Consider the following 20,526-nt stretch of genomic DNA (forward strand, 5'->3'; position numbering starts at 1 on the left):
TGGGTGGTTGAGAGATTTCAAAGGTGCTTAAGGGAGTTAGAGGCCCCTTTCTCACTGACTTTTCATGGGCATTGGGTACCTAATACTTCTAGGCCATTATGAATATCAAACCGTAATGGTGTTTAAACAGAGACCAAGATTGTTCAGACTGCCTGGTGAGTTCAAAGGCCTTGCTGCTGTTTTTTTTGCTTGTCTGGTTGATACACCTAACGTGGATTATTTCCAGAGGGCAGGATCTCAACAAACACAGTTTGGCCCCTGGCAAATAAAATCACTAGTTACTTTAGAAACCATTAACCACAGCTTCTCAGTCAATAGTATTTTAAGCACAGCTTCCATGTATATCAATCCTATAATGACGCTCCTTCCCTTGACCTGGAGGGACCACTTAGAAGGTGGTGAAACACTTGACGCTAATACGGAGAACTAGTTAAAGACCTCTGCCTCTCATAAGGCTGAGATTTACAAAGATGACTGAAAGACTTGGATACCATCATCTCCTTGGTAGCTTTTAAGATCTTATCCTAAATATCATTTAAGATGATGGCTATCAAGTGGCTTGAAGAAAATATTCACCCAACTCCAATCCAAATTCAGTGAGACTTGGGCAGACACATTCATTGACAGCTCTTTAAAAGCTCTCGGCTAAACCCTTAAAAAGGCCTTATGTGGGAGTTAACTTTGGTAATTTATTATTTAATTTATTTATTTCTTTGTGTTGCAGTAGCGACCAGGAAGCCCATGGATCATGGACCGGGACCAGTGTTAGGCAGAACAAAACAATATCCTCCTGCCCCAAAGTGATCACATTCAAAGTCCAAGAGAACAGATGTGGAGATAGACGGAGAAATGGGGGAACAAAAGGAAACCAGGAGACTATAATGGTCAGTCTAATAGACAGTGGTTTCAGAACACCAGGTGCCCAAACAGTGTCAAGCTTTTTGCAGGTAAGATGGCCAAGGAGTCTTTGAAGGCGAAATTTGGAGGAGGATAGCGAGGTAGCTTTGTGGATATTTTCAGAAAGCACAAAGGTGTCCCCAGGGAGCTGACCTTCTGAGAATTCTTCCAGTGGTGGAGCGGGCAGCTCTCAGCCACAACCCACCCCACACCCGCTGCATAGCCTTAGTTATTTATTTATTTAAATTGAATTTAGTAATTTACATTAAACTACCAGGGGTTTAGTGCCTGCTGCTACAGTTTCATGCTCAACAGAGTGAAAAACACATGAAGACCAAGGATAGTGACCCCAGCCTCAATCACATGAAAACCCTATTGTTTACCCAGGAGTCTATTGTTTACCTTGGGTTCTGATCCTTTTTATCTCAGATCTGCTTAAGGCTTCATGCAGGGGAAGTGTAAGATACAAGATTGAGCTCTCCAGTCCTAAACTGGAGTCACTCTGAATATGGACATTGGACTATAACCTATGGACTAGTTCTGAAAGAATTCTTTGCAACTACAAAGCTCATCATCTCTGCTATGTATCTGAACCTCAAGAATTGAACTCATGTCTGCATGTATTTGATTCCTATAACCAGTTTTAACTCTCATCTTTCGTTCTTCCTTTTTATAAATAAACCTTTAGATTTTACATACTAAGGGATTGGGAATGGTGTTGTTTTTGGGTAAGTTATATATTGACCTGGATATGCAGCTGTTCCTTTGGGATCAGAAGAATCTTTTATTTGATGAGACTGATTGTAAAGAACCACTCATCTCTGAATCCAGGGTTTTTGGTGAGGATATAAGACTGGAATGCCTCAGGAAGCTGCTTTTCTGATTTCTTGTTAGCCAATATGGTGAAACAGAAGTTTAATGCTGTTGCTGGTTTGATATATCTTACGGAAGAAATACATCCCAAATACTGGCAGTATCTGCCTTATTTCTCGACAGCTTGTCCTGAATTTGGTATTCTTAGTCGTGACCCACTAAGGCACAGTTACACCATCCAATGACTTTGAGGATTGGTTACTACAGTCTAAGATATTCCAGGGTCCACTGGACCTCCCAGCAGATGATCATTTGTAGAGAAATGGTTCCTGCTGGGGTTTCCTGTAGAAGGTCATCCCACGGGGCCATTCCTTGGGCTCTTCCCACATTTACGCAACCAGAGAATATTTCATATTGTTGTTCTGGCCACACCTAATACCTTATGCTCATACATGAGAGTTTCAATCCTATGTTCATTGTTTGTACTTTCACAGCCCATGAATATTGTGGTGCCCTGTTTTTCATAGGTTGTTTCTTAGCTCCACTTATTCTCATTAGCATCTACACACAACATGTACCCTGCTGTCAGGACATTCCATGATGATACAATCAGATGTCTCCTGATTTGGGATAATACATTGCAAACTAGAGTCTGTTCTACACTACAGAGTTAGGTCAACTTTACAAATGTCTAAACCTACATTTCACCACCACTGACATAGCTGCCCTGCTACACCGTCTTAATAACTCCACCTCCATGAGCAATGTAGAATCAACTTCAATGGAGATAGGTTGACGCAGTGTGAATGTAGACACTGTGTTGCTTACACAGACTGTTACTGGCTTCCACAATGCCCCACACTGACCGTACAATCGATACAAGCCCTGCTGGTGTGGATGTGCAAGACTGACACAAAGAGCAAAGTGTAGACACGCACAAGCAATGTGATTACTGTGGTGGCTATACTCCAACGTAATATTGTAGTGTAGCTGTAGCCTGGTTTTGTGTGGCATCACTTATTGGCACATCTTTTACAGTAATCTTGTGACCTAACTACCATAGGGTTATTCTGAGGTCCCCCTCCCATGTCAAGCATTTTTAAGCCTACGGCCTAGTCTGGCTAAGCTTAAATCTTACAGGCCTCACCCCATAGGCCTTTCATTCCATATCTACCTAATACACACTTATAAATACTTGTCAGTCTTTTACTCCTATAATCCTACAATTTAAATCAATGGAACATACATTGATTAGATATGAAAAAACAGACGAATTGACCATAAGAGCAAATAACACAAGCATAAGTGAATGATAAAATACCCTAATTGGCTACAACTGCCAAAACACACACACACACACACACACACACACACACACACACACACACACACACACACCAATCTGAGGACTGAAGTCCCACTGATCAGTCTAACAGTGTGAATGAGAGTCAAATCTATTATCAGTGTGACAAGTTAGAAGCTGCCTTTTTCTTTGCAAGAAAACAAACCTCTCTATGTTATTTGCATCAGTTTGCAAATACAATCCCCTTTGAGATTTCTTAACTGGTTCCATTATCTCCCAGGAGTGTTGCCAGTCTCCCAATGACAGAACACTCCCCCAATATTATTCATAAAGGGAGTGAAGACCAGCCTGAGAAGGAGAAATGTTTGTTTTCTTTTGTTGTAAGATCACAACTTTCAAGTTTCAACTGCAGCAGAAAGGTAAATCTTTCAGATGTAAATCATTAGGCTTAAACCATGACATTTTATTTTATTTTGTCTTGTATTTGTTTACATTCTCTATGCTGGAAAAAATTCTCATGGGAAAACGAATGTAATAGGAAAAATACTTTTTCTTGTTATATGAAAGAAGTTAATTACACCTGCGTTACAACAGATCTTTGTTTGCTACAGGCCTATACCCTGCGAAGGAAATGATTAAAACATGATAACTGCACAGTGTAAGTTCCTCAAAGTTCTGGTCTGGTGGCTAATTTATCTTGGATTCATTTGGATGCCCCGTTCCAACAAACCATGTAGGCAGCTTTGAAAAGTGTCATCCTAAGGAAGAAAAGGTCTTTCTCCTTTTAGCTCATCCACAAGTTCTCTGACTCTTTTCACATTTAAGTGACTTTGGAAGACACAATTTATGTCATTCTACCTACAGGGAATCTTGCTGATGTCAGCTTCCTTTTGCCACATGGTTGCCTGCATTGGCTGAAATTTGCAAAGCCCCTGAGACAATACAGAAGTCTATTAAAATTCATAGCAGTTAAGCAAGAAGATCCCCTAGATGAGCATGAAAATCCAAACTTATCATTATATCTTCTGTGACAAGGGATCTCCAATTTTTACATGCTAGATCTTGATTCTCTATCCTGGGAACATCCTGGAATCCTACTCCTGGATAGTTGGGATGTAGTGAGAAACCCTGCCCGTTTAGCAATATGGGAATGGCAGAGACGGGAGTCTTAGTCCAGGGATAGGAAAGGTTGCTCAATAGATAAGAGAGTATCTTACGATTTGGGAGATGTGGAATTCAGCGCCTCCCTCAGACACAAACTCCCTGTGTGATCTTGGGAAAGTCACTTCGTCTAAGCTGTGCCCCAGTCCCCACCTGTAAAATTCAGATAATACCTCACATGGGTGCTGTGAGAATCCACTAATATTAACTAGGATCTGTGATACCAGAGTGATGAGGCCCATGTAATTCCTTTATAGCAGCGGTGGTTCATTTTTTTTTGTCAAGGTCAAAGTTTCTTGGTCAAGGTTCACATGCCAGAGAAAATAATAACAAAATAACAATAATAAGAAAAAGTAAATAAAAAGATTTTGGGGTGCGTTCATAAGCCTCCTGTGGTCTGGATTTGGCCCCCAGTCTGCCTATTGACTGTATAGTGTCTAGAAAAAAGGGTAACATTTCTGTAACTAGTTTGGGACTTCTCTAGTTGTGCTCACTGTGTTATAAGAAAGTGATGGGAGGAGCTGTACATATATAGACAGGTGTTGGTTGTTTGTGAATATCGAGCACAGACAATTATTTGGGGACCAGCTCTTTCCCCAAGTTTAGTTTGTTATATAAGCAGCAATAGATACATCAAACTAGTTAGCCTGGGAAACCATGTTCTCTGCCAATCTCAGAAATTCTCTATCTCCTTCATTAGCTTGTGAGCTTACCATACTCTTTCTGAGTGTGCATCTTTTCTGTCTCATAGGCCTCCAGAATATCGTGGTTGAATCCATAAACCTGACAGATAAAGGTTCATGCTCTTATTTTGTATTGTTGCTCTTTTTACAGGGGAATCGTAAATGGAGGAAGCAAATGAAACCATGGTGGCTGAGTTTATTCTGCTGGGGTTTTCTGGGGTTGGTGACCAACTTCAGATGTTCCTCTTCGTTGTTCTTTCACTGACTTACTTGGTCACACTAGCGGGGAATTCATTAATCATTCTGATAGTGTGGGTGGATCACCGACTCCACACCCCCATGTACTTTTTCATCAGCAATCTGTCCTTCTTGGAGATATGGTTCACCTCGGTCACAAACCCAAAGATGCTGCTCAACTATCTCTCAGACAGCAAAACCATCTCATTCCTTGGCTGCATGGCCCAGTCCTACTTCTATTTTGCCCTGGGGTCTACAGAGTTCACCCTTCTCGTGGTCATGTCCTTTGACCGCTATGTTGCCATCTGCCACCCATTGCGATATGCTGCCATCATGAAACAGAGACTCTGCATTCAACTAGTTTTTGTTTCTTGGGTGGGAGGTTTCCTGGTTATAGGTTTACGGATGGTCCTGGTGTGCAAGCTGAGATTCTGTGGACTGAATGTGATCAACCATTTCTTTTGTGACAGCACCCCGCTTTTCGAACTCTCCTGCACCGATACCCAACAAATTAAGAGGGTGGATTCCATTTTGCTGTCAGCCATAGTGTTGACTTCATTATGTTTAACCATGATGTCGTACGCTTTCATCTTCTACTCTGTACTGAGAATCCCATCTGCCACGGGGAGGCAGAAAGCCTTTGCCACCTGCGCTTCCCATCTTACTGTTGTAACGCTGATCTACGGGAGCTGTATTTTTATGTACGCCAGGCCCACCCACGGCTACTCCTTGGATCACAACAAAGCCGTGTCAGTGCTGAACACTGTTGTGACCCCGTTCCTCAATCCCTTCATCTACAGCCTAAGAAACAAGAGTGTTAAGCTTGCACTGAGAGATGCCTTCAGTCACAGCAAGGGAAAGTTGTTCCCGAAGTTACGATGTGCTTCTTGATGGAGGTAAGAACAACAAAAACACAGTGGAAGAGGAGATGTCAGTCTTGCAACAGACTCTGCAAAATAGCCTCTTCTCCATCTGTATAGTTTTAAAATTAAAGTTCACTCAAATCTCTTGCTCAGGGAATTAATATGAATAACACGATGGTTAGAGCGATGTTGTGGGAGGCGAGACACTCAGGTTCCTTGTTTGGTCTGATTTGGAGACAAGATTTGAACCTGTGTCTTTCATATTCCCTGCAGCCCCCTCCTGCCCTGGGCTTGTGGAGTTAAATCAGAACATACGAGCTGCCACCGTGGGTCCAATCCATGGTCCAGCTAGTCTAGTCTCCTGTTTCTAACTGTAGCCTGTAACAAAGCTTCTGGGTGAATGTACAGAACATGGCAATTTTGCAGTGATCCACACCTAGCTTCTGTCATCAGAGGTTTAGGGTCACCCCAAGCATGGGGTTGCATCCCTGAGCACCTCGGCTAATATCCACTGATGGCCCTATCCTCCATGATCCTATCCTCCATCTAGATAATTTTTCCAACCCATTTGCACTTTTGTCTAGCCCAACATCCCATTGGCAAGAAGTTCCGCAAGTGAATTGTGTGAAAAAGTACTTCCTCTTGTTGTATTAACCTGCTGCCTATTAATGTCTTTAGGTGTCCTCTGCTATTTGTATCATGGGAATGAGGATATAACACTTCTCTATTGACTTTTTCCACACCATTCATGATTTTATACAACCCTATCATATCCTATTTGAATAATCTCTTTTCTAAACCAAAAAGCCCTAATCTTTTCACACTCTCCTATTACGGAAGTAGTTCCTTTCCCTGGACATCTTTGTTGTCCTCCTCTGAAACTTTTGCAGTTCCACTATAACATTTTCAAAATGGGGAAACCAGAACTGATCACAATATTTATGGTGTGGGCGTACGATGGATTTATAGAGTGGCATTATGATTTTTTTTGTTTCATTATCGATCCCTTCCCTATTGGTTCCTAGCCTTCAGTCAACTATTTTTTTTAAATCCACTGCTGTGCACTGAGCTGACACTTTCAGACAAATATCTGTGGAGTCCCGAAGGTCTTTTTCTTTAGTGCTAACAGCTCAATAGCCTAAAATCTCAAGTCAAATTAAAGACTTTCTTCTGCTCTGTCAGCAGACATAGAACATTAGTTACAGTGTAGCGGTTTCTCAGGTGCAGAATGGAATGGACAGAGAGATTTTTGGCCCATATAACCTGCTGGTTAGGCACTAGCCCCAAATGGGAGACACCCGATTAAACTGCTGGCTCCAAGCAAGGCAGTGCAGGGGTTTTAACTGTGTCTTCACATGTTCTAACACTGCACCCTACACACTGGGCTCTAGGCTGGAAGAGATGCTCCCTACCACGGCCCAGAAATGCTAGACTGGACCAGTTCATCTGTTTCACAAACAGTTTCAAGAGTCTTGGTTTCATTCTGATGCAGAATGAAAACAATTTTTGAAGCCCTGAAATGGAATTATTTTCTAGCCAGCATCTCGCTTTCTTCCCCTAGCCTGGTACTAGATTGCTTACGTGTTTGACACTTTTTTTTTACTGTGGTTTTCTATTTCATCTGCAGTTATAAGTACTTGGAGAAAAAATATTTTCCTCTCTACTGTTTGAAACACAGACCAAAAGTAATTAATCCCAAGAGAGAAAGTGCTGAAATAAAGACACACAAAGTTGTTGATTTCGCTTTTAATGTTGCAAAGCAGATATCAGCCCTCACCCCCTGAGAATGTTTTTGTTGATGACCCTTGCTGAAATCATTCTCTCTGGTCAGGGAAAGAGTCCTCTTTGGCCCATCCCCTTCTACTATCACACTGGGCCATTGGAGTCAGCTGTGACTCATCAGAAATTGTACCTTATTCCGAGTCACAAACCCTGCTGCTTAAAGCACATGGCCCCATAGGTATAAGCTCGGACATCGGGGTTCATGCTGACTGCCAAAGAAGTCCCTTACTGAACCCCCATACCCTGCAGCAAAGCGCCCCCTAACACACGGCTTAGAGATTAGAGATCGATCTTTTCCAAGACAGCTGGGGTTGGGGGTTGGATTTTCAAATGCATTTTGTCAGCCAACTATTTAAAGCAATGAACTTTGCCACCTCTGCTTCCCATCTTGATCTTGTAACACTGGCCCATGGAAGGTGTATTCTTATGTATGCCAGGCCCACAGGAAACTTATCCCTGGATCTCAGCAAAGAGATGGCTCTGCTCAACACCATAGTTCACACTTTCCTCAACCCCTTTATCTACAGCCTCCAAAACAAGGGTGTTAATCCCGCCTTGAGAGATGCTTTCAGTCAGAGCAGGACACAATTATTCCCCAAGTTCTGTTGTGCTTCTTGATGGAGGCCAAAAAAAAATGGAAAAGAAGGAATCAGTCTTGCAGTATGTAGAGCTATTCTGTGCAATAGCCTCTTCTTCATCTGTATATTTTTACAATAAAAAGTCAGTTGGTCAAGGCTATTGTTTGGGGAATGAATTTAAATTCTTTATTTTATATTTTTGAAAAGCTCTGGATTAGGACACACAGGAAACCAACCTTCTTCTCTATCTTCTTGGGCACGGTGAAGTTCATCCAACTGGCCATGGTGTCCTACAATCTAGACGTGGCCATCTGCACCCCCTTGCCCTACGCAGTCATTATGAATGGCAGGGGATGATACATGCTTGTCCTTTCCTGATGGCTAGCACCTTTTCTGTTCATGCTTGGTGCACCCACTGTATATGCCAGGATGCCATTCTGTGGCCAAGAACTAGACCTTTTCTTTTGTGATATCACCCGTCTTGAAAGCTGTCTGTGTGGGCATCAGCTACCTTGAAATACTAGACTTTATTCTCTCCTCCATTGTATTACTGAGATCCTTAACATTGACCATAGTGTCTTACACCTATATCATAGCCTCTATCCTCAGGATAGCCCCCGTTGAAGGGCACATAAAGGTCTTTTCCACGTGTGTCTCACATCACCGTAGTAACCATCGCAGCCTACGGGAGTTCCGTTTTTGTGTCTGTCTGGCCACAGCAGAGCCAATCCTTGGCTTATGATAAAGCAGCATCTCTGCTCACCCACAGAGGTGACATCCCTATTAAACACCTTCATCTATAGCCTTGGGAATGTTAGCGTTAAGGACGTCTTGAGAGATACTGTAGCTAGGCTTATAGGTTTAATCCTGAGATTTAATCCTGAGTCTAGATTTAATCCTGAGTGGAGCGCAGGAGCTGGTCCAAGAGGTAACTATAGCAGGACCGCTTGGAAATAGTGACCATAATACAATAGCATTCAACATCCCTGTGGTGGGAAGAACATCTCAACTGCCCAACACTGTGGCCTTTAATTTCAAAAGGGGGAACTATACAAAAATGAGGGGGTTAGTTAGACAAAAGTTAAAAGGTACAGTGACTAAAGTGAAATCCCTGCAAGTTGCGTGGGCCCTTTTTAAAGACACCATAATAGAGGCCCAACTTCAATGTATACCCCAAATTAAGAAAAACAGTAAAAGAACTAAAAAAGAGCCACCGTGGCTTAACAACCATGTAAAAGAAGCAGTGAGAGATAAAAAGACTTCCTTTAAAAAGTGGAAGTCAAATCCCAGTGAGGCAAATAGAAAGGAGCACAAACACTGCCAACTTAAGTGCAAGAGTGTAATAAGAAAAGCCAAAGAGGAGTTTGAAGAACGGCTAGCCATAAACTCCAAAGGTAATAACAAAATGTTTTTTAAGTACATCAGAAGCAGGAAGCCTGCTAAACAACCAGTGGGGCCCCTTGACGATGAAAATACAAAAGGAGCGCTTAAAGATGATAAAGTCATTGCGGAGAAACTAAATGGATTCTTTGCTTCAGTCTTCACGGCTGAGGATGTTAGGGAGATTCCCAGACCTGAGCTGGCTTTTGTAGGTGACAAATCTGAGGAACTGTCACAGATTGAAGTGTCACTAGAGGAGGTTTTGGAATTAATTGATAAACTCAACATTAACAAGTCACCGGGACCAGATGGCATTCACCCAAGAGTTCTGAAAGAACTCAAATGTGAAGTTGCGGAACTATTAACCAAGGTTTGTAACCTGTCCTTTAAATCGGCTTCGGTACCCAATGACTGGAAGTTAGCTAATGTAACGCCAATATTTAAAAAGGGCTCTAGGGGTGATCCTGGCAATTACAGACCGGTAAGTCTAACGTCGGTACCGGGCAAATTAGTTGAAACAATAGTAAAGAATAAAATTGTCAGACACATAGAAAAACATAAACTCTTGAGCAATAGTCAACATGGTTTCTGTAAAGGGAAATCGTGTCTTACTAATCTATTAGAGTTCTTTGAAGGGGTCAACAAACATGTGGACAAGGGGGATCCAGTGGACATAGTGTACTTAGATTTCCAGAAAGCCTTTGACAAGGTCCCTCACCAAAGGCTCTTACGTAAATTAAGCTGTCATGGGATAAAAGGAAAGGTCCTTTCATGGATTGAGAACTGGTTAAAGGACAGGGAACAAAGGGTAGGAATTAATGGTAAATTCTCAGAATGGAGAGGGGTAACTAGTGGTGTTCCCCAAGGGTCAGTCCTAGGACCAATCCTATTCAATTTATTCATAAATGATCTGGAGAAAGGGGTAAACAGTGAGGTGGCAAAGTTTGCAGATGACACTAAACTACTCAAGATAGTTAAGACCAAAGCAGATTGTGAAGAACTTCAAAAAGATCTCACAAAACTAAGTGATTGGGCAACAAAATGGCAAATGAAATTTAATGTGGATAAATGTAAAGTAATGCACATTGGAAAAAATAACCCCAACTATACATACAACATGATGGGGGCTAATTTAGCTACAACGAGTCAGGAAAAAGATCTTGGAGTTATCGTGGATAGTTCTCTGAAGATGTCCACGCAGTGTGCAGAGGCGGTTAAAAAAGCAAACAGGATGTTAGGAATCATTAAAAAGGGGATAGAGAATAAGACTGAGAATATATTATTGCCCTTATATAAATCCATGGTACGCCCACATCTCGAATACTGTGTACAGATGTGGTCTCCTCACCTCAAAAAAGATATTCTAGCACTAGAAAAGGTTCAGAAAAGAGCAACTAAAATGATTAGGGGTTTAGAGAGGGTCCCATATGAGGAAAGATTAAAGAGGCTAGGACTCTTCAGTTTGGAAAAGAGGAGACTAAGGGGGGACATGATAGAGGTATATAAAATCATGAGTGATGTTGAGAAAGTGGATAAGGAAAAGTTATTTACTTATTCCCATAATACAAGAACTAGGGGTCACCAAATGAAATTAATAGGCAGCAGGTTTAAAACAAATAAAAGGAAGTTCTTCTTCACGCAGCGCACAGTCAACTTGTGGAACTCCTTACCTGAGGAGGTTGTGAAGGCTAGGACTATAACAATGTTTAAAAGGGGACTGGATAAATTCATGGTGGCTAAGTCCATAAATGGCTATTAGCCAGGATGGGTAAGAATGGTGTCCCTAGCCTCTGTTCGTCAGAGGATGGAGATGGATGGCAGGAGAGAGATCACTTGATCATTGCCTGTTAGGTTCACTCCCTCAGGGGCACCTGGCATTGGCCACTGTCGGTAGACAGATACTGGGCTAGATGGACCTTTGGTCTGACCCGGTACGGCCTTTCTTATGTTCTTATGTTATGTTATGTAGGTTACTCAAAGAAGGTCCATTCTGGAAATATGACTTTTTAAAAGGGGAGAAAATAGTAAATAAAAGGCCAGGAGGGCCTGACTTACATTTCCAAGAGTGACTGAGGCCCTTGGAGGCAGAGTTTCAAAGGAATTTAGGGGCTAGATGCATAAAGAGATTTAGGTACCTAATGGTCACTTTATGCCCCACTGAGATCCTCACAACCTCTACTCAACTGTCACTTAAACCTGGACTCACCTAAATTCCCCACGTGCCTATGTTTGTGACACCAAAGTCCCCATGGTGCTTAAATTTCCATCGGTGGGCATGTCTGAAAGCACCATGTGCTGGGTCACCAAGCGGGTGTCTGCCCTAGCTCATGACTAAGCCCCACTGAGATTCTCAAACCAGGTGTTTCCTCACTGATCATGCATGTGGGCAGGGGGGCAGGTTTGTAGAAAGTTTGGTGGTGCCCAGAACGCTCAGAGCTCACCCCCCCCAGACTCTGCCCCCCAACTGCCTAAGGCTCTGTGAGGGAATTTGGGTGGGGGGAGAAGGTCTGGGGTGCAGGCCCTGTGTTGGGGCAGAGGATTGGTGTGTAGGACGGTTGAGAGGTTGGGCTCTGGGATGGAGTATGGGATGCAGGCTCTGGGAGGGAGTTTAGGGATGGGAGGGAGCGCAGGCTCTGGGAGGGAGCGCAGGCTCTGGGAGGGAGTTTGGGGATGGGAGGGAGTTTGGGGATGGGAGGGGGTGCAGGCTCTGGAACAGAGTTTGGGTGTAGGTCCTGGGCTGGGGTAAGAGGTGTGCAGGCTCTGGGACAGAGTTTGGGTGTAGGAGGGGGTGTGTGAGAAGGGGTTGGGAGTGCAGTGGGTGCTAGGTGCAGGCTCCGGGCTGGGGCATGGGATGGGGTGCTGGATGGGTGGAGGGGTGCAGGCTCTGGGAGGGAGTATGGAGGGCTGGGTGCAGGCTCTGGGCAGGGGCTGGGGGTATAAGAGAGGATGAGGGGTGCAGGCTCTGGTACAGAGTTTAGGTGCAGGCTCTAGGCTGGGGATGCAGGTTCTGGGAGGGAGTTTGGGGGCCAGAAAGGGGGTGTGGGCTCTCGGAGGGCATGGTGGGTGCTGAGGGGAGGGGACTGCCATCACATGTGGCTTCCTTCCTTCCCTGCTGCCCCTCACCGTAGCCTCACTGGGGGTGGGGGATGGGGGATGGGGCTGCCCCTTGCCCAGTGTCTGCAGGAGTGGGGACTGCGGGTGTGTATGGGGGTGGTGGTGGATCACAGGGTCAAACACCACTGAAGCCCCAGCAGCTGCTCAGGTGAGTCACAGAGGTCCACTCCAGACGTCTCCCGCCGGAAGCCCCTAGGGTTCTGGTGCCGGGGGAGGGGAGGGCTGTGTGTGCCCCCTCCCTCTCCCCCTCCCGAGGTGCAGTAGCAGCAGCCGCTGCCTCAGCCTGCTGCCGGCGACGTTGCTCTTGTGCTGGGCTGTAGCTGCCAGCAGCGGAGGCCAGGGAGAGCCACGCTGCTTTCACTCAGGCAGGGGCACTTCGGGGATGTGTGTGTGTGTGTGTGTGTGTGTATGAGCTCCAGGCAGGGCCGAGGGAGAGACCCGGCTCCAAACATTGGTGGGGCTTGAAGCTTGCTGGAGCCTGGGCACCACAAGAGAATATAACTTTCCGCCCCTGTGGGGCCTTATCTGGTAGCCATTCTCAAAGGCACAGAACAGATAGCTGGGGGGAAACAGATTGGGAAGCTTCTGGGCTAGGAAGTGTGTGCCCCATAATTCCCAATGCCTCAGTGTTTAGGGCTAGTCCCATCCCTTCTCCAAATTAGGCAGCATGGCAATTTGAAAGCAGGTCTTTTACACCCCAGATGTGTGCCCTAAGCACTGGGCTTTTGGCTAGAGTATTGTAGGATCTAATGGTTTGTGTAATTTTTTCATGAGAAAGACCTGATCTGCCTTAGTTGCTTAACTCCAGGAGAGGGTTCATGGCTGTGAGTCCTTAGTGGAAATAGGTTTATCCTTCTAGTCCAATCCCCTGCCCTGATGCAACACTATGTATTATCTAGACCATCCCTGACAGGTGTTTGTCCAACTTGTTCTTAAAAACTTCCAGTGATGGAGATTCCACAACCTCCCTAGGTAAATCGTTCCAGTGCTTAACTAGCCTGACAGTTAGGAAGTATTTTGTAATATCTAATCTGAAATGTCCTTGCTAATAATTGACCCCATGACTTCTTGTCCATTCCTCACTGGTAGAGGAGAGCAATTTATCACTCTCCTCTTTATAACCTTTTACGTATTTGAAGACTGTTGTCACCTCTTCTCTTCTCCAGACTAAACATACCCAGTTTCGTGAACTCTTTCCTTGCAGGTCAGGTTTTCTAGACCTTTAATCATATTTGCTGCTCTTCTCTGGACTTTCTCCAGTTCGTCCAGATCTTTTCTGAAATGTGTCACCCAGCGCTGGAGACAGCACTCTAGCTGAGACTTTTTCAGTGCTAAGTAGAGTTTGTCTCTTGTCTTAAACTTGGTTTGAAAGTTCTTAGGGCAGATACCATCCTATTGTTGGGCTTTTGTATAGTACCTAATGCAGTGTTCACCTGATTTATGATTGGGGTCGCTAGGCACTACCAAATATAAGTTCTTCTTCTGATCATTTCTTTATTAACATTGAAAACCAAAGTGTTGCTTCTATATTCATTCTGCCAAGTGGTAGTGGGTGTATTTGACTTAACATTGTAGCTCTCACCAAACAAGGATGGTCCAGTAGTTAGGGTGGAAACTTGAGAGTTCTGGCTTTACATTTTTCCCATACCACTGGCCTCCTGTGTGAGTTTGGGCAAGTCCCTCCGGGCCAGATTTTTAAAGAAATTTAGGATCCTAAAGATGGAGATCAGAACCTGGTGAGATTTTCAAAACTGGAAAGATTCCTAGCTCCTTAGGAAGGGACAACCCAGTCAGCTAGCCTGGCCTCCTGTGTATCACAGGCCATGACATTAAAGAGGAACGGAAGGGAGGGCTATCACAGGACAGTTGAATGCAGCATGTGAGGTAGGTGTAGAGTGAGGGTTCAAGTGATTAAGGCACCAAACTCCTATGGACTCTTAGGATCAAGTTTTCAAAGGTATTTAGGTACCTAAAGATGCAGCTAGACACCTAGTGGGTTTACATAAAGCAACAGGGCAGGTGGCCCACTACATGCAAGTGGGAACAGCACTCCTGTTGAGAGGGCTGGGCAGCACCTAGGCAGCAAGAAAAGGTCCGATAGGTAGAAGAAGAGCAGATGACTGCTGCCAGATATGAGCAGGCCCCAAGCCACAGAGCCAGGGTCAGAGGGCTAAAGAGCGCTGAAGGAAGGGCAGCCACTGACAGGGTGACCCACTGATGTCTCCTGGCAAGACAGCTTGACCTCCAGGAACAATGAGAGGGCCAGGGGGAATGAGGGATACTCCTCTGGCAAAGATTGGCTGAGCCTTACTCAGTGGGCGGGGCTATCAACAAGGCCAGGGCTTTATAAAGCAGTGAGCAAGTGACCAGGGAGCTTTGTGACCAGGGGCTGCTAACAGGGAGTTTTGCAAGGGAGTTTGGAAGGGGAATGGGAAGGGGCCAAGGTTCACTTGCCGTTCTTTAAAACCTGTAAACTAAACTACATTCAAAACTTCTTGATTTAAACAAAACCCTTTCATTAACTTAAGTAGCTGTAGGAGAGAATGCAGGCAGAAGTCCAGCAGCAGAGAGGGGGCTGTCCAATTTATTGCGCCGAGTGCAGCATGTATGATTCCCTGCCCTGTGGGCGGGTGGTGTATGTGTGCATTCGGTGCAAGGAGCTCCTGGCCCTCAGAGACCGCGTACGGGCTTTGGAGGCCAGGGTGGTGGAACCTGTCCCTTCCCTCCCGCACAGTGACAAAAGGCTGCTGCTGACCACATTCTGGTGTGAACCCTGGAAGAAATCGTGTGTGTATGGGGGAGATGTGACCCTGCATGCCCCCTCCCCCATGTGGTGCCTCGGGAAGACACGGTGCCAAGTACCGTGAGAGGCGGGTCTGTCCCGGGGACCCAGCCTGGCATGGAGGGCGGAGAGCACTGAGCAGGGAGGGTCGGTTAGGCCAGTCACTGCCCCCGCCCCGTGTGAGAGAGATGGACAGAAGTGTGTGCGCATCACCTCTCCCTGTGTGTGAGTGTGTGTGTGTGTGTGTTGGGTAGGGGTGTGTGTGTCACCCCTCCATGTGTGAACCCTAAAGCCTTAAAGATAAGAAGGTAAATAAAAAGAAGCCAATTAAGCAGTATTACTTTTTAACAGGGTCTCAGGCAACTTGATGTTAATGTGAATGTTTGTGCTGCATAGTTCTGACTGATTGCCACTGAACTCACTTGAAGACAAGTAACTTTACCAGGTGTTCCATATTCAGCATAGGGAAGTGGTCACTCTAGTCAGTGTAGACACTGCATTGCTTACGGCAACTGTTATTGGCTTTCAGGAGCCATCCCACAATGTCCCACAGTGACACAACAATGAATACAAGCGCCCCTGATGACAACGTGCACCGCTGACACAAGAAGCAAAGTGTAGACATGCATAAGCAATGTAATCACTGTGGCAGCTGTATGTCAATGTAAATTAGGAAGTCTTAATTTTGTAGTGTGGACATGGCCTAGTTTTCTGTAACATCACTATTGGCAAATCGTTTACATAATCTTGTGATCTACTGGCATAGGGTTATTCCTAGGTCACCCACTCATGTCAAGTGTTCTTTAACCTAGGGCAGGGTTTCTCAAACAGGGGTCGCCGGTTGTTTAGGGAAAGCTCCTGGCGGGCCAGGCCGGTGTGTTTACCTGCCCCGTCCGCAGGTCCGGCCGATCAGGCTCCCAGTGGCCGGGGATCGCTGCTCTGGGCGAATGGGGGCTGCTGAAGTGGCAGCCAGTAAGTCCCTTGGCCCACACCGCTTCCAGCAGCTCCCATTGTCCAGAAGCAGCGATCTGCGGCCAGTGAGAGCTGCGATCGGCTGGACCTGCGGATGGGGCAGGTAAACACACCGGCCCAGCCCACCAGGGGCTTTCCCTACACAAGCGGTGACCCCTGTTTGAGAAACCCTGCTCTATTTAATTATATATGGCACCTCTAAAGACCAGGTAAGTGTTTAGAGGTGCCATATACACTCTCACAGACACCCCCGTACACACCCCTCAGGACTGAATTCCCATTCATCGATCAGACAGAGTAAAGTGTAAATGAGAATCAAACCTGTTATCCAAACCGTGTGACAAGTTAGAAGCTGCCCATTTCTTTAAAGGTGACAAACTTCTGTATGTTCAATTTGCACATATGAAACCCTCTGAGATTTCTTAGACATTCTTATCTCCCCTGGGTGGTGCCAGTGAAAAAATAACATTTCTCCAATGTTGTTTATAAAATGAGTGAAGACGAGACATGTTTCTCCCTAATCGGAACAGAGAAGAAGACATGGTTTTTTGTTTGTTTTCTTTTGTTGTAAGATCACGGCATTGAAGATTCAGCTGAATGAGAAAGGTAAATCTTTCAGGTGTAAATCATTAGGCTTAATGTAGCAAACCATGACATTTCATTTTCTTTTTATTTATATTTTGATTACATTTTCTATGCTGGAAAAAGAATCTATTAGGAAAAAAATCTAGTAGGAAATATTAACGTTTCTTATCTGAAAGAAGTTAATTAAACCTATGTTACAACAATCTTATATGCCTAATTCAGTGTGAAGGAATTGATTAAATCATTATAGAGTCCTAGTATGAGTTGCTTAGTGTTCTGATTTGGTGGCTAATTTATCTTTGATTTATGTATTTGGATGCCTCATCCCACCCCATCCTTTAGGCAGCATTGAAAACTGTCACGCGAAGTAAGAAAGGGTCTTTTTCCTATGAGCTCTGTGAACTCATCCTCAAGTTCTTCTTACTCTCTTCACATTTAAATGACTTTGGAAGACCTATATGTGTCATTCTACCTACAGGGAATCTTGCCAATCTTAATTTCCTTTTGCCTTGTTGTTGCATGAGATGGCTGAAAAATGCAAAGCCACCTAGATGATACAGATGTCCTTTAAAATTCATAGGAGTTAGGCAAGAAGATCCCTTAGCTGAGCATGAAAATCCAACACTTTCAATAGCTCTTCCATGATGGGGATCTTCATTTTTTTCAATGCCTGTTTTCCCTACTCCATCCTGGAATCCTTCTCCCCTCTAGCTGGGATGTAGCCAGGAACCCTTCCTGTTTAGCAATATGGGAATGGCAGAGACAGGGGGAGTCTTAGTCCAGGGACAGGAAAGGTTGCTTAATAGATAAGAGAGTATGTTATGATTTGGGATATGTGGAATTCAGCGCCACCCTCAGACACATACTCCCTGTGTGATCTTGGGAAAGTCACTTCGTCTAAGCTGAACCCATCTGTAAAATTCAGATAATACCTTACACAGGTGCTGTGAGAATGCACCAATATTTGCGAGGTTCTCCGATATGAGAGTGACAATGGTCCCATGTATCAGAGGGGGAGCCATGTTAGTCTGGATCTGTAAAAAGCAACAAAGAGTCCTGTAGCATCTTACAGACTAATAGACGTATTGCAGCATAAGCTTTCATGAGTGAATACCGACATGTGTCTGATGAAGTGAGTATTCACCCACGAACGTTTATGCTCCAATGCATCTGTTGGTCTATAAGGTGCCACAGGACCCTTTGTTGCTTTTTAAAGGCCCCATGTAGTTTGTGTGTACTTTGTAGAAACGGAGTAAGATCTCTTTAAATGGTTGGTAAGTTCTCTCTAGTTGTGCTCACTGTGTTCTAAGATTTAGAAGGCACCAGAAAGCACTGAGAGGAGCTGTATGTATATAGCCAGGTGTTGCTTGTTTGTGAATATCAAGCAAAGACAATTATTTGGAAACCAGCTCTTTCCTCAAGTTTAATTTGTTGTATAAAATACAATAGACATATCAACTTAGTTACCCTGGGAACCCATGTTCTGTGTCAAGCTCACTAATTCTGTCTCCTTCCTTAGTGTGTGATATTGAGTGTACAGCTTTTCTGTTTCACAACCCTCCAGAACAGAGATCAGCAACCTTTGGCACACGGCTCTCCAGGGTAAGCACCCTGGTGGGCCGGGCAGTTTGTTTACCTGCCACGTCTGCAGGTTCAGCAGATCGCGGCTCCCACTGGCCGCAGTTCCCCGCTCCAGACCAATGGGGGCTGCGGGAAGCGGCGCGGGCCGAGGAATGTGCTGGCCGCTGCTTCCCGCAGCCCCCATTGGCCTGGAGCAGTGAACTGCAGCCAGTGGGAGCCGCGATCGGCTAAACCTGCAGACGCGGAAGGTAAACAAACTGGCCCGGCCCACCAGGGTGTTTACCCTGGCGAGGCACGTGCCAAAGGTTGCTGATCCCTGCTCCAAAACATTAGGTTGAATCCATAAATGTGATAAAGGTTCATGCTCTTATTTTTTTTATTGTTGCTCTTTCTACAGGGGAAACTGAAATTGGAAATGGAGGAAGCAAATGAAACCACAGCGGCTGAATTCATTCTCTTGGGGTTTTCCGGAGTTTGTGACAAATTCCAGATGTTTCTCTTCTTTGTTCTTTTACTGACCTACTTGGTCACACTAACCGGGAACTCATTAATCATTCTGATAGTTTGGGTGGATCACCGACTCCACAGCCCCATGTACTTTTTCATCAGCAATTTGTCCTTCTTGGAGATATGGTTCACCTCGGTTACAAACCCAAAGATGCTGTTGAACTTTCTCTCAGACAGCAAAACCATCTCATTCCTTGCCTGCATGGCCCAATCCTACTTCTATTTCGCCCTGGGAGCTGCGGAGTTCATCCTTCTCGTGGTCATGTCCTTTGACCGCTATGTTGCCATCTGCCACCCATTGTGATATGCTGCCATCATGAAACAGAGACTCTGCATTCAACTAGTTTTTGTTTCTTGGGTGGGAGGTTTCTTGGTTATAGGTTTACGGATGGTCCTGGTGTGCAAGCTGAGATTCTGTGGGCCTAATGTGATCAACCATTTCTTTTGTGACAGCACCCCGCTTTTCCAACTCTCCTGCACCGATACCCAACTAATTAAGAGGGTGGATTCCATTTTGCTGTCAGCCATAGTGTTGACTTCATTATGTTTAACCATGATCTCGTACGCTTGCATCTTCTACTCTGTACTGAGAATCCCATCTGCCACGGGGAGGCAGAAAGCCTTTGCCACCTGCGCTTCCCATCTTACTGTTGTAGCGATGGCCTATGGAAGCTGCTTTGTTTTGTATGGCAGTCCCTCAGGATACTTATCTCTGGAAATCAACAAAGGGGTGGCTCTGCTGAACACCGTAGTGTACCCATTCCTCAACCCCTTCATCTACAGCCTCAGAAACAAGAGTGTTAAACTTGCGCTGAGCGTTGCTTTCAGTCATAACAGAACAAAGTTGTTCCCCAAGTTGTGTAATGCTTCTTTATGGAGGCAAGACGTGTAATAATAATAATAATTAGAAAAGCATAGTTCAGAGTTGCAACATGTAGCCAAATTCTGTGCAATAGCCTCTTCTACATCTTTTTTTTTTTTAATAAAGTCTATTGTCTGGGGGAATTAATTCAAATTCTTTATTTCATTCTTTTGAAAAGTGCTGGACTAGGAAACACTGAATGCCCATGTGTATTGCTCCACAGAACAGATACAGCATTGACAGAAGCAAGTTACACTTAGTTTACAACCACTAATTGCCTCATAATTATTGATGGGTTTTATCTTCACAATCTCACCGCCCAGCTTCTACAGATGGGGAAACGAGGCACAGGACAGACTAAGTGCCTTGCCCACATTTACACATGAAGGAGTTAATTTGGTCTGGAATTTTCAAATGAGTTTTTAT

General features: G+C 44.7%; 1 protein-coding gene and 1 pseudogene across 1 annotated transcript; both read left to right on the forward strand.

Annotated features, from left to right (window-relative positions):
- The first annotated feature begins 5,019 nt into the window (after positions 1-5,019).
- LOC123347690 (olfactory receptor 49-like) lies at positions 5,020-5,985 on the forward strand. Its single transcript, XM_044984930.1, has one exon. It carries the CDS (start codon positions 5,020-5,022, stop codon positions 5,983-5,985), a length of 966 nt encoding a protein of 321 aa, XP_044840865.1.
- A 13,161-nt stretch (positions 5,986-19,146) lies between these two features.
- LOC123347691 lies at positions 19,147-20,130 on the forward strand (annotated as a pseudogene).
- The last annotated feature ends 396 nt before the right edge of the window (positions 20,131-20,526 follow it).

This window comes from Mauremys mutica, chromosome 13 (assembly GCF_020497125.1).
Source record: "Mauremys mutica isolate MM-2020 ecotype Southern chromosome 13, ASM2049712v1, whole genome shotgun sequence".
NCBI lineage: Eukaryota > Metazoa > Chordata > Testudines > Geoemydidae > Mauremys > Mauremys mutica.

Bases quoted from the DNA above. Each gene is read 5' to 3' on its own strand.
- LOC123347690 (XM_044984930.1), top strand. From the start codon at position 5,020: ATGGAGGAAGCAAATGAAACCATGGTGGCTGAGTTTATTCTGCTGGGG.